General features: G+C 41.1%; 1 protein-coding gene across 2 annotated transcripts in view; it reads left to right on the top strand.

Annotated features, from left to right (window-relative positions):
• ntng2b (netrin g2b) overlaps positions 1 to 7,401 on the top strand; it is a 64,321-nt gene extending 56,920 nt beyond the window's left edge. Inside the window, exon 8 of one of the 2 annotated variants that reach the window (XM_079289974.1) lies at positions 6,913 to 7,401. In XM_079289974.1, the coding sequence (XP_079146100.1) occupies positions 6,913 to 6,950 (38 nt within the window). In that variant the 3' untranslated portion in view covers positions 6,951 to 7,401. Of the gene's footprint in view, positions 1 to 6,882 lie in introns of both variants that reach the window. The other variant, XM_079289975.1, reaches the window with a different exon arrangement.
• Positions 7,402 to 14,697: the final 7,296 nt, after the last annotated feature.

The following is a 14,697-nucleotide window of genomic DNA, read 5'->3' as shown; positions in this document are numbered from 1 at the left end:
ATGTAATCACAAGGAAACAAGCAGAGTGCAGAGATATGGAAGGTGAAGTGAGTGCAACTGGAGTAACTGTTTTTACAGGAAACTTTAAAACTCCACCCGTTACCACCAAGCGGTGCGGCAGCAGTGTTGTACCCGTGAAAATCACTGAATAAAGCTGCATTAATTAGCATGAATAATTCATGCGTCGCCATGCCATCACCTCGTATGCAACAGTTGGCCTTAAAGGTTTGACTTCGACTTGTGCGCACACACACACACACACATATATAGAGGTGCTCCTCCCAAGGACTTACAATAACAAATTTGTTATTTACAGATGGAAATTTAACCCATATTGTGATTGAATTCAATATGCATGTTGCAACTTTCTGCCTGAAGTCAGCGGATTTTAGTCCCACTCTGGTCCCCGTTAGTCGGTCAAGTTCCCGTCATTCATCTTGATGGAGGTGTCTACCTGAGACGTCTCGCCTGAGGCTGACCCAAGGACACCCAGAGGCGTTGCCAGACATTTAAAAAAAATAAGGCACAGGGGCACAAGCCGCCAGCACACCCTTCCCCAAAGAAAACGTTTAAATCCATGGAAAGTGTGAGCAAGGCAGCATCTTTGTCATGAACAGCAAGAACTGCAGATGAAGAAACTTGATCTCACAATATAATATACTCCGCAGTGGAAAAGATTTATTTGATTTAAATAGAATATTGCTAAAAATGAGCATCGCCGCAGTACATCTACCAACAGAAATACAGTGAAAATCAGACCACATTAACCACAGACACAGTGGAAGGCAGACAGGCCGGGCTTGATAGAAAAACATGTCGCCTCTGCCAGCTCATTGGTCCCGCAGCTCTGTCCCTACTGAACATGTGGACAACACAATATGCTGTTTATGCGAGCTCTGCTACTCTCACTTTATTGCATGTTTTATTGTGCGTCTCAGACTCCAGACTGCAGCGCAGCTCAATACTCTTTCCCTGACAGACGACTGAATAACACCAAATAATTACCAAATGAAAAGTTTCAGATTCACATCTCTCTCTGTCCATGTTAGGGATGCGCCAAGCCGACTTTTTCAGTCCCAATACAGATACCTGGGCTTTGGGTATCGGTTGATGCCGAGTACCGATCCGACACCAGAGTTTCATCAACTAGCTGCACGCATCACTGTGTGGAAGAGCCCGGGACCATTATTTTATATGTAAGGAAACATCAGGCTTGACTTGACATGTGAAACAAAATAAGACAAATAACTACATAAATTAACTGAATTGTTATGCATCAGAATGATGATATACGATACCAGATTGGCCATCGTCGCCGATACCCGATCCAGCTATTTGAGTAAGTATTGGACCGATATCCAGTGTCAGTGATTCTCTCTCTCTTCGCTCCTTGTTTTCTTTTTTCTCTGGCTCTGCAAATCAGTTAAATTAATCTATTTCCATTAGTATTGGAAATGGCAGTTTACCAAAGCCCCCCCCGGACGCAGGTTTGACCCAGAATCTGAATGATTCATTTGTTCACAAATATTAAAATTGGGCAGAAAATCATGAACTCCCGTCTACCTATCACGAAGTCGGCTGCAGAATGTTTTATCATTGATTTAGGGGATGAAAATTTGACTTTGTAATTTATTTCTATGACTAAATCATTTTTGGAATTAGTTTCTACAACTTCCTATTTGTTCTCAGGACATCAGCGTCATTATTATGTTTCTGCCTGTTAACAGACGGCGCGTCGTGCTGCATTGCCTTGTTTCTAACACTGTCCTTTACCAACGCATGCCCTTGTGAAGCATCGGTGTGCCCCATCTCAAACACGTTGGCATAAAGATGGCTGCCGCTGTGCAGTATGTAACCCTCACAACACCTCTGCTCCAGGCAAAGAAATTGAAATCTTTGTCAATCCACTCAGCTGTCAGCCTCAGTGCACCAGTGGGGCTGACATCAGAGCTCTACAATGCCAGTTGTACGACTTAGTGCCGGGATGTCTGCCCTCGCCGCTGCTCCTGCATTACAGAACGGTGAAGATGTGAGATCAGATGTCTGTCGCTTGGAGCTCATGAACCCGACGAGTAACACCGTTTAAACATTTGTTGGGTTTTTCTGTTTCACGCTTTAATAGCGTCTCAGTCAGATTTTTGTATTTTTAAAGACTACTGTCACAGATGGAGTTTGTGTGCCGTGAGCAGGATGTTTTTTTCCGTCGTATTTGATGTTTTTGTAAATTCTGCAGTGCTTTTAAAAACGTCTGCATGCTTTCAGGTGGCAACTCTAGTTTGTTTCCGAGTCGTATACCTCTGCCAACTAATCCGTCTGAAGATTTCAGCAGACAAAGCTTCCCAGATATGAAGAGCAGACATGAAGGCAACATCTCTACCCTATATCAGACACTGCATTTTACTTTTTCCCCGAATCTGACAATCCAGCATTCACGTCAACGTCATGCAGTGATTGGACAGGTCTGAACTCCTCTCTCAAGCTCTCTTTTATTTCCCTCACAAAACTACTTGGTTATTTTAACGTGTTCGACAAGTGCAACACCATGAATGCCTCTGTGGAGACACTGCACCATTATTCCCATTCGTGGGATTCATCACATCTCATTCCTCTCTATGATGGCAGGCTTTTTGCCTTAAGACATAGTCGGACCACACATGTATTTACATCAAAATGACGTCAAAGAGCTTCACTGAGATCTGTAAATTAACCAAATTTCATAACAAACATGTATCCAGGTTGGACAATGAGTGCAAGTCATGCATCATATGATTCAGACTCAGTGTCCTCAAGTTATATGAGAGTGCTTGAATTAGTGTCCATCCTATAGCCTGTGTTAAAACAATGCAGGAGGGTTGCATCGGTGGGGGCATATTGCTTCAGACCTCCTGCACAGGCCACACACAATCACTAATCAAGGTCAATCACAGGGAAGCAAAAAATAGCTGCTAATTAATGGAAAATGTCCAAACTCAGTACTGAGCCTCAGCGGGCTCCCTACTGAACATGTGGACAGCAGCAATAACACAACAGCTTCAGTGTCCAAACAATTAAGGCACAGTTTGACCTCCAGAACAAACCAGACAGCAAGCCCAAGACAAAGACTGAGAGAAAGTGTCTCTGACTCACCTTAATTTAAGTCTTTTCTTCAATGGAGGGGAACTGGTCCATATCCACGTGCTGCTCAGTTTATTCATTTAATTACAGCTTTCTACTATTTATTGTGAGGTAGAGTACTATGCGCTGAACAATTCACTTCAGGGTTTCTCCTCAGAGAGCATGACGACGTGCTCACCTGTCTGTAATCAAAGTTTGACACCTGCACGCTGTCCTGACTCGACTTTACGGGTGCAGTACCACCTTTCGCCACACATACTGTGAGACACTGACCAGCGTTGGAACGCGGGGAGGCGCTGTTTCACTCATTTGAAGAAACTTATTAAATACTGGTAAAGCAAAAAGGTCAACGAAACAAACGGAATAAAAGGTGTCAAAGTTAAACGAATGAAAGATATGGCTGTTTTGGATCTAGTTTATTGCATAGTGATAGATGACGATAATTAGGCAAGGGAATCTATGACAGTTTCACAGTAAGGGAGTCCAGGATTACTTCTTAATAGAAAACACTGGGAAGGGGGCTTGTTGCCAAAGGGGAACTGGCCTCTCTTGTTGCCAAAGGACCACCAAAGCACAAACAGGTTGACATCCACACACCAACTCACTCACTGTCATATGTTATAGTTTTGTTTTTCAGCTGTAACACTTCCAGGAAGTATTCAGCTTACCAGCTGTATGTGTGTGTATGTGAACCGATCCTCGTTCTACTACTTTCGACTGCATGGTGCCAGAGGGGCTTCAGTGACTGGAGGCTCAGACTCCTAGTTCAGATATTGACAAAGCTCCTCTTCATTAGCCTCGAGGACTCAAACTTGAAACAGTTCACCTCTCTGTAGCACGCAGGTGCAAACGCAGAGACGTAGACTGTTGATGATCCTCTCCCATATACTCCATTCACCTTATCATGTTATATCCGCTGAAAAGCCTCTAATGCAACCCTATTTAGGCATTATTTTGTGACTGCATTATAAACTGTTTACACAATTCAATATATATGACTTTATTGTCATTGTTTTGGGAAACAAATAGTAATTCATTATAAGGCAAGTCAAATGTTTGAATCAATTATTATCAACAAAATGTATGTATCCCAAAATAAAACATAATGGGTAGAAGTTAGGATGTCGTTTGGAACTCTGCAGTGTGATGACAAGATAACTCCTCCAAATGACATGTATTGATATCGGCCTTTGTGTGGAGAGATGGGTGCATATTTTTGCATGCTCACCTGGTGTGTTTTTTGGCAATGATAAGCCAGAACCACAGGTGACACCGGTGCATTCATCTGCAGGTTGGAGACTTTTATTCAAAACTTTAGCCATAAGGACACCAGGGAGCTGACCGTCATTCCTCACAGTGATAGGAAACAGCAGAGTCCACGTACCTCCAGATGGCTTTGTCTGAAACATAATGTGGGTGTAAAGTAGTACCTGTCATGAAGACAGGCTGAAAGAAAACACTTTGGGCGGAGAAGCAACTGAAGTTTTTTGAAGAACCACCTTAGCAGAGAATATTTGTATGAAATTGTCCCAAACACATGGCACCACGATGACAGGAATTTGGGTAAACACAGTGAGTTATTCAATTCAAGCAGCAGGAGGGAATTCACAAACCTACTTCTCTGATTTCAGCCTGTCCAACTGAGCTGATTAAAAATGAGATCTGAGAGAAACGCACCACTCAGCAATATGGAGGTCAAGAGAAATTGGAGCGAGAGAAATCGTCGATTTAAAAAAACAAATTTAAAAAAACAGACACAAAAACAGACACAAAAGAACACTTGACAACGAAGGAAGCTGGGTTCATCTGCAAAGGAGCACTGACATTTAAGAAATGTGTGACTGCAGAGTAAACACCGGCTCCAGCAGTGACATGGCGTTTAAGTTACCTGAAGACAGAGAGTTTCGTTTGAAAGCCGGCACAGCTCAGTCTCAACATCCTTTTCAAAAGAAACTGACACAAACTGAGAAACAGTCTTCTATTTGGGGAATGGATACAAAAAGGCAGTAAAAGGAAGCTGCATGCGTATTATATACAGTGATATACAGTGTATGGTTACATTGTTTTGGTGTTAGGATTTTAAAGGGATACTTCACACACAAAATGACCATTTGCATATCAATTGTCTCGGTCTGGATAGGTGTACAACAAGAATTCAAGGTAACACAGGTCAATTGATATAAATATGATTATTTTGTGGGTAAAGTATTCCTTTAACAGTATCGGCAACCGTGCTATAAGTAGAGGATGTAGAGCAATTATGATGGATTTCTATGTGTGCTCTCTGGTTTGGCTTCTGTCACTCAATTCTTTCTTTTTGTGGGAGGTTTTATATTTAGCAGCTCTTGCACCATTTCTCCCCGAACAGATTCAACTTTCCCCCTTTGCCATAACTTGAAAATTCTGTGGATGTTCTCTATTTTTTTTTATTTTTCAAAAAGCCTCTCTGGGTTGCTCTCTTTTTGTACACTCTGTCATGTAGTATGAAGTATATTTCCACCTCTTTTACGGCCTCTGTCTCTCTCAAACACCCCTCTCACAGCTATTCCATTCCTGCATTTCCTTTCACGGATGGCAGACTGTTGTGTCAGCTGCTGTCACACGTCTCAACGTTCAAGTGAGGGCTTCAGTTATGTATTTACTGTATACCGATGAGAAAAAGAAACAATTTTCTGAAGTAAGGCAACAATAGTAAAGTACCTTCCCGAAAGGTTGTCAGTTTTCAGAACCCTCACGACTGTGCGGGGATACCATCAGCTATTCAAATTAGACATTAAAGTCATCAGGTCCTGTAAAATGCAGCATTACAGTCTACAGACATGAGCAGGACAATATGATTGATAAGGAAACAAGACTATGAATCGAGGATAAATACACTATCGCCAAATCATTACGATTCATCCTCTGGGCACCATGAATGTCATGACAATTTCATGGCAATCCATCCAATATTTGTTGATATATTTCAGTGTGAATCTAAATGGTGGACCAGCTGACATAGTCATCTATATAGCCGTGGCCCTATAAGTAAAACTAAACAAGCAGTGCCATTATTTAAATTCATACAATTTCCTTATGAGTTTTGTTTTTAGAGTTTTATATTTGGCTTTCAGGAGGTCATATGATCGTTACACTCTCCATCCGCCAACACTAAAGCTGTCTAAAGACTGGCAGGAGAACAGCGGGGGCTTTTCAAATTTCTGATTGATTCAAGAAACTTTTCGATGTTGCTAAAGAGATGCGAAGCCCAGGGGAGATCCGCTATAAGCCTCTTTTAGATGTAACGTCTAGCTTTAATGAGATCTGCCAAAAGCACTCTATCACAAGAAAGAGACAGAGATGAAGTCAATAAGGTCAATTTAGAAAGAGCAAGAAAGAAGTTACGCCGCAGAATGCAATTATCTGTTGCACAAAAGGTTATGGGCATCTTTGCATTTTGCACAAATTCAGATTTTCTATATTTACAGAACCTCAGAAAATGGGCAAAACATTTTCCTGCAGTGACAATTCCTTTATAACTGCTATAAAAATGCATCCACAACCCCCCCCCCCCCAAAAAAAAGACAGACAAGTAATCTTTCGTTTGTTCCGTACAAAAGAAGACAAAGAAGACTGTTCAGGTATATGGAGAAGTGTGCCAGATACCTAAAGAGTGTAGCAGTCATATGTGTACGGAGGAAAACCTGACGAAGGCGTTTGGTCAGAGTGTCTGAAGCGGAAGCAGAAGATAACAGTGTTTCATGTGTAACGTGTGTGTCCTGTCAGCAGGCAGCCTCTAAGTGTACCATCTGTGACCAGGTCTGCCATGCCATCATACCCTGTACCACTGCCACTGATGATGAGGTCGTGTTGAAGCACATGTCTGTACTGCTTTCACTGCCGGGGAGCAGCGGAGAGGAGCCAACAGGAAGCGGGGTCCTTGTTTGTTTTTCTTGACATAGTTCTGAAATCATAATTACAAAGAAAAACATGTTATTCACCACAGATACGACACATTTTGACAGAGCAAAGCTAACACGTCCTGCCCGCTAACAGCTTTCGTACAAAGCAGAGCCAGACAAAACACATCCGTACTGGATGTGCGGAGATGAAATTGTTATTGATCCTCTCTTGTGAATCTGTTTAGGACAGCAGACAAGTGTATTTCCCAAATTGAAAAATAATATTCCTTTGATATACTGTGATGGGATGCATCCTCTAATTTTGTCGTGTGATAATCTGCAGATAATTTGTGTATTTTCTCCCTATGTAATGCAATTTTGTAGTAATATTGGCAAGGACATTACCTAAAGCACAGAGTATGGTTTTATGATTAATGAGGAATAAAAGTGCTCACAGAGGAGCTTTTGCATCTTCTTCTTAATGCCCCGGTCTATCCTAATTGAAAACATGTGACCTGTCTATGCAGGTTCTGTATGTGTAGTGGGAAAGGGTTCTCCAGCTGCATTTCATTGTGCAATCCTGTATTGTGCTGTAATGACACTTGGGCTGAACCTTTGACATTGAGAGCGAGAGAAGATGGTAAAAATCGTGAATTTTCAAAGATCAATGATGTGCACCACTTACTGAGCACATCTCATTTGTTGCTGTTGTTGTTAAATCCCCCACCAGGCGATAGTATTGATGAGGCAGTGCCAGGAGGCTCCCAGAGGACAGGAGAGCTAAAGCTCTGCCAATGGTATTAGACCTGCAATGCAGTGTGCAAGAAGCAAGACATGTGTGAACAGTAAAAATAACTTTTTACACCAATAAAGGGTGTTATCGATAAACAGATGAAAGAGATCGATAGATCAATGGATAAAAGCACAAAAACAAAAAGAATACACAAATTGGCCCTTACCTTAAAAACATGTAAAGCTTTGTTTGTACGAAACCTTTTTACAGCTGACACAGTGACTTGTCAAACACAAGTGAAAGTAATCACAGTGGCTGCATGTCATTTAGCTGAGCCAGTTCTTACTGCTCAATGGAACAGAGCCATGCTTAGTGCTGGTTTCACATGGTCTGTTATTACTGCAGATATGTTTTACAGCTGTGATGTGCAATTTGATCTGAACTGTTCTGTAATAGAAACATCGGACCGCCATATTTATGTTTTTACTGGTGCATTAGAAAATCCTTTCTGAGTTAACCTAGCTAGCGACCTCATGTGGAGCCTTGTGTTTGTCCTCGAACAGGGAATTCAATGAACGAGCCTTGATACAACCGATGTTTAACAAAGATGAGACCATAAGCGCAAAATGCTGCTTTGATTATTATTGGAAAATATTAATTGCTGGCCTACTGTTAGTCAAATATCTTGCATATTAAAAGCTACACACCCTGTGGGGTTTTTAGAATTCAATGACACTCATGGAACACTAAACATGAAAAACAAATGTCCATGCAGTGCAGGATGTCGAAATATTCATGATGCTGTCAGAATGCTCAGGAAAATCAGGAAAATGTGGACTAAGCTCCCCGCAGCTCTCCAATGGATCCCCGCTGTCCATCACCGCACACTTGATGATGCGTTCCATCAGTTAAACACAAAAGCATGACAAGGAGCTCCACATGAATAACTTCAACTGTTTAACTCGGTGCAGTATTCAGATGTGCAGCAGACAATGAGAGACTGCTGCGTCCCACGCCAGTCCAATCCTCCGCAGTAACATGTACTACGTCTGCATTGTGCATCACCTGCATGTTCTTCATTTCACTTTGTCGAATTGAAAGTCTATTCACGTGAACACAGAGCCCGTCGAAGTGGCCCGAGTAAAGCTTCTGTCCCAGAGCTGGACGGCCGACCTTAATAAAATCAAGCAACAGGCGACAATGGACCCCAGTTGCCGAGGTGACGAAGACCCAAGGACCTGTCGGACTAAACTACAGCCTTCCTCGGCTGCTACAAGGGAATTTTCTGGAAAGACAACAGTCAGTGCAGCACTTCACAAATCTGGACTGTGTGGGAGAGTGGCCAGATGGCAGAAGACAGCAGCCTGGAGTTTGCAGAAAGCAGCGAAAGATTCTAAGAGCGTGACGCAAAAGACTGTGGTCTGATTAAAATGAACACTGAAGACTTCGACCACAATGCAAACTGATATTTTTTAGTGTAAAACAGGAATCAGCATCACTCCCCAAGTGGAGCATCATAGCGATCAGTCCTTACAAAACTCGTGCAATGATGAGAAGCCATATAAGGGGAGTCATCAAGATCCCCACTTAAGACAGAGCAGAAGTATAAACAGATGACATCACACAAGAACATTATGGAGGATCACAAGCTTTTCATTCAGACGGTGAGGATTATAAAGATAAGGGAGTCCCATAACGCCTCCTGGCAGTCATCCTGAAACCGAGTTGAGTTGAGTTGAGTCAGTAACACAAGGAAAACATGTGCATGTGTGTGGGAGTGTTCATTCAGCTTTGTTCATCACAAAAAAAGTCTGAAGTCTGTGTTTATATTTATTGAGGGATTTTACTGTATTCTGCAGCGTGAGTGTAATAATTCCACAAATGTGATCCTCGACCTGATAGAAAATTGATGAAAGACAGCAAGTGCAGGAAATGAGAATGTGGGTGTTAATATCTTTTCACATTATGAATATGATCAGAGGACGCAAAAGCACAGCTGAAACCACAAACACAGAGAAACGCTCACTGAGCATGTGCTCGTATCTTCTTTCACTGTGCTGCTCATATGTTGCTACACCTCACAAAGTCAGAGTGACTCAGTCCAGTCCCCTTATGTCAAGCACGTATTGAATAATTGATATGTTATATGATATTATTTGAGGTGCAAACTCTGCTATCCTACTCTGCTCTTTATGGGATGCGATGTAACATTTCATTGCAGACATTTTCGTTGTGGCTACACCTCTTTCCTGCCCTGTGGCAACAGTAAGGGTTTCCTTACTCGAAACTCATGACCTCGTGATGTGGGAAAAGCATCAATGGAGAGAGGAGAGAGAGAAAGCTGAGAGACACTGAGGAAATAAATGGTGAGGCGGTGAAGGAAAGTGACAGCCTGGGGCTGCTGGGAGGTAAGTGTGTGTTGGAGAAAACAGCAGAAAAGAATTTGAAAAGGGGGGGAGGACGGAGAGAGGACAAGACTGAAAAAGTACACGAAATGGAGAGACTGTCATAAAAAGATTGGCAGGACGGCATAACCGCCAGCCTCAGATTTCAGAGGAGAATTATCCACAGATTAAATCACTGTTCACTGTGACATTTTAGCAAAGCGACCTCTCTCACATTAATGTCAAAAGATTTTCATGAACCCAAAGCCTGCTTTTGATATCATCTACACTCAGCGTTTTCTTTATGATTTATGTTTTTTATGCATGTTTTTAATAGCCATTACACGCATTTACATTCCGTAATTACTTCCTAATGTTGGAGTTGACATTGTGTGTGGCGGGGTCCGCCATTTCCACACTGAATTCAACATTACTAACCAAACTGATAGTGTCGTGTTCCGCATGAAATTAGAGTGTGTTTGCAAATATTATCATAAACCAACATCACATTTTTTGGCTGCTCTGTAAACACACACTGACACACGTCACTCTGCTATTTCTGAGAAAGTAACTGCTTGACGAGTGATTTTTGCTTTAAACTGCACTTCATGTGGCGTCACCAAAGCAAATACTAAAGATCATAACTTTAACTTTGGTTTGATGCTTTGGCAGCGGATGGAAAGTTGAGACTCTTATGGAAGTAAATAACAGATGTATTCATTTGAATCTCAAAAGCATCTGAACACATAATTGTGAAATGTACCCATCACTCAATACTCCTTAATGTTGAAACTTAAATAACTGAAATAATAGCTTTAAAATATGATCCAAAAATCCAAAAAGCTTAAATTAAATTGGTCCTACTCCTACTTCAGACACTTCGCCTGCTGTATCTGAGATCTGAAAAAAGGCAACTCAAACTGCCTGGTTATAAATATTGTAAAGCTATTTGGCATTTATACAAATCATATACAAACACTCACGAAACTTGTTTACAACACACTATATTACGCAGCTATAAAGACACTTTAAGTGTATATCTATGTATAGTATTAGTACACAATTATAGTTGTTGGCCAATACATTAAAAACACTTAAATCTGCTGCTCACAAGTCCATTATAGTGTATTGTAAACTACGAAGGGATTTCACAAAAGCAGGTGAACCGAAGCAGATGTTGTGGTTCATGGGCACAATATTTGATATAAATAGTGCCAGGCCACCGCTTCAGAGCTGTTGTTGACGTGGCTGTTTGTTTTATCATCTGCAATATCAAAATCAGTGCAACATGAGCTCCATATTGTGTAAAAATAGAACCACGTGTTCTCCAGCTGGCCAAGGATCAGGACCTAGCAGAGACTCTGTCTTCTGCTTCCCTCGTGCTTCTCTCAGTGTCTAAATAAAGACTAAAATACTGGAGGTGAGATGCAAGAACAAAACAAAAATCACAGCAATCAAAGCTTTTAAAACATCTTCCAATTTTAGGCAAAGTAATTTACCTGATATATATATTTATAGACTGTAACAAAATGTACCGCAGGAACCAATGAACACATGTTCGTACTAACTCAAACCAGCCCACATGTCAGCTGTTAGGACAAGAATAATTATTAAAAGGTATGACTTTAGCTGTTTGTCCTCTAAATATCCCATGTCACAAGGGAACTGCTTCTGTGAAGCTGACTTCAGGTCAGTGTATGTTGCCCCCAAGTGGAGAGACTGTGGAAAAACAAAGAGAGAGACAACAGTGATGTGGAGGCAACAAAGGCTTCAGACATCTTCCAGAAAATGGTGTATGTTAAAGTGTAAATAATGTATATCTATAAATCATATTAAACGTGGTAACTTTCATTGGTGCATTCATTGGTGCAACTAAGTACTTTATTTGAATATTTCAATTATATTTTACTTTATACCTCTATTCCACACCATCTGAGTTCATGAATTAATTCATTCATTCGATATTTCAGTTAGTAGACCAACAACAGACTGACGTTGTCATCTTTAGAGCCACTCCACTGGCATGGCTGAAATAAAAAGAGAATTGTTTAATATCATCTGATTTGCTTTTCGCCAACAAACGCAGCTTAAAATTACTATTTTGTTTTTGTGCATTTGTTTCTTCCTGTTTCATGCGCTCCAGTCAGTCTGCTCGTGTTGTTGCTGCCTGCAGCTTCTGAATCTGTTGAGTTCAGCAGGAATCTAATCATATGCAGAAGACGTTTCCTCGAAATGTACAACTTACAGACATCTGAGTGGAGGGTCCACCAACTGACAAACAAAGATATCTGCAGGATAACTGTCTATCTTCTCAGCCACAGATATGCCAATTAAATCAATGTTGGGTTGAAATAAAGAAAAGTGAACTCGACAAATGTTTTTTTTGTCACATTTTCTTGGAATTCTGAGTGAAGCAACAGGCTCCGTGAGCTGCTTTGAGATTTTGGATCAGATCAAAACAATCATTTGGCTCATGAACAATACTCATCCTACTCCCAGAAGATTCAAATGTGTCCATGAAGCCAAAATGCAATAAATGTGCTGCCATTGTTTAAACACTGTTGTCGTTCAATTTAAGATCAGGCCGGTTGTTTGTGGTGTTTTAGGTTCGATCCAAGAGAAAAAGAAGAAATATGAGGGTGGCAGTTTGAACGCGCCTCGTGCCAAACGCTCATACATTTGTTCAAACAATAGAGTTGGCATGTTGCTTGCATGTTTCAGAAGAGGAGATTGTGGCTCTTTCAGACACTAACTATCACAGACTATTCAATGCTTCAAGATAAGTTGGTATATACAGTATATGTAGTAATTTATCTTAAACGTCAACACCAACATTGCTTCTTAAAATTCTGTCTTGTGGTCAGTTCACTTTCCTGGCAGTACTTTCTATCCATCCCTCCATCCATCCATCCCTCCATCCATACATCCCTCCCTCCATTCATCCATCCCTCCATACATCCATCCATCCCTCCATCCATACATCCCTCCCTCCATCCATCCCTCCATCCATCCATCCATCCCTCCATACATCCATCCCTCCATCCATACATCCCTCCCTCCATCCATCCCTCCATCCATACATCCATCCCTCCATCCATACATCCCTCCCTCCATCCATCCCTCCATCCATACATCCCTCCCTCCATCCATCCCTCCATACATCCCTCCCTCCCTCCATCCATTGCAGACTACTTTTTTTTCAACTGAGCAAACTGTTTTTAAATAATGACCCTCTGCCAAACAGTTGAGGTTTCCGTTTACAGTAAAAGTGCACTTTCAACAATCAGCGTTATTTTTTTTTCCGTTATAGTGAAATACAAAACTCAATTTTTATGGGCAACAGCAGCATTAGTTGTATCATACTGAGAGAGGGTCATTACTTAACATCAGTCTGTCCAGTAAAAAAACAACAGAAAATAACACGATGACCTAAAACTCCATCAAAAACATGCCACATGCTAACACCCATTCTCTAAAGGGGTAGTTCTAAAAAAGCACAGTGCACCCTGGGTAGTTTTTAAGGGGTTCAGATAAGATATTCCAACTTAAAAGCAGTTGTAGCTCACAGAGAGCTGTGTTTGGTGTTATCAGTTACAGTAAGCCTGCAGTGTATGACTGTGTGATAGGAACTGAACAAACGTGTGCTTGTCTCACTATGATCCCACTACAGTCCCACTATGTACGATGGGCGCCATCTAGTGGCTCACAAGTAGACACTAAAACATTTCAGTACTTGGTCAGTTTGACTTGACTTGTATTTTTGACATTGAGCAGCATGGAGAGTAAAGATTTGAGCTAATACAATGCGATTCAATTATTCCATTGTTATATTCGTTCGCAGGTATTATTAATTCAGTTATAACGAAGAGTCTGAAGAGTAAAAATGACCTGTGCATCCAGCAAAACCTTACTTGTCTTATAATCATTGTATGTGCTATGTGGACAGTATGCTGCTGCACATGTACGTACAGTAAAACAGGGTTTTTAAGCCTCACACAGTAAATTTCCTGACATTCAATTAGATCAGAGATGTTGAGCAGCTTCCATTTCTAAGCATGAACACACTCAGAGCTGCTGCCGATCGCTCCTGTGAGATTATGCAATTCTTGCCAACGTCTGCTGGCAGAAATGTGACTTTGCCAGTCAGTCTAAATCAGACAGACCGCTTCAGTGTGTGTGGTAATAAATGTCCTCAAAATCACATTTTCAGGTCTGGAATCCAGGATTTGAAGCGGGTTTGGCAGAGCTTTATAAGAAAGCCGAACCAAACCAGGGGACTCAACAAATACAAATTACAAGTGTGTTACTTATTCAAATAAATCCCCTTAAGAACTTGGTGTGTGTACTTTTCATCCAAAATGCCTGTTAAACACCTTTAATTCAAATCCATTGATTCATGTTCAGATAGCAGAAAGCAACAGAATATTCCACCATTTAACGTGTCACTAGACTGTTGCTGCAACAATGCTTCTCATTTGAACAAAAATGCAATTTCTTTGTTTATTTTCTTGTAGTTGCATCTTAAATTGTGTGGTTAACCTGAACACTGGCCTGTCTTTCTCTGTCATTACAAAACAAATGCAAA

This window comes from Melanostigma gelatinosum, assembly GCF_949748355.1.
Source record: "Melanostigma gelatinosum genome assembly, chromosome: 18".
NCBI classification, from domain to species: Eukaryota; Metazoa; Chordata; class Actinopteri; order Perciformes; family Zoarcidae; genus Melanostigma; species Melanostigma gelatinosum.
This window is presented reverse-complemented; position numbering and strand designations above follow the sequence as displayed.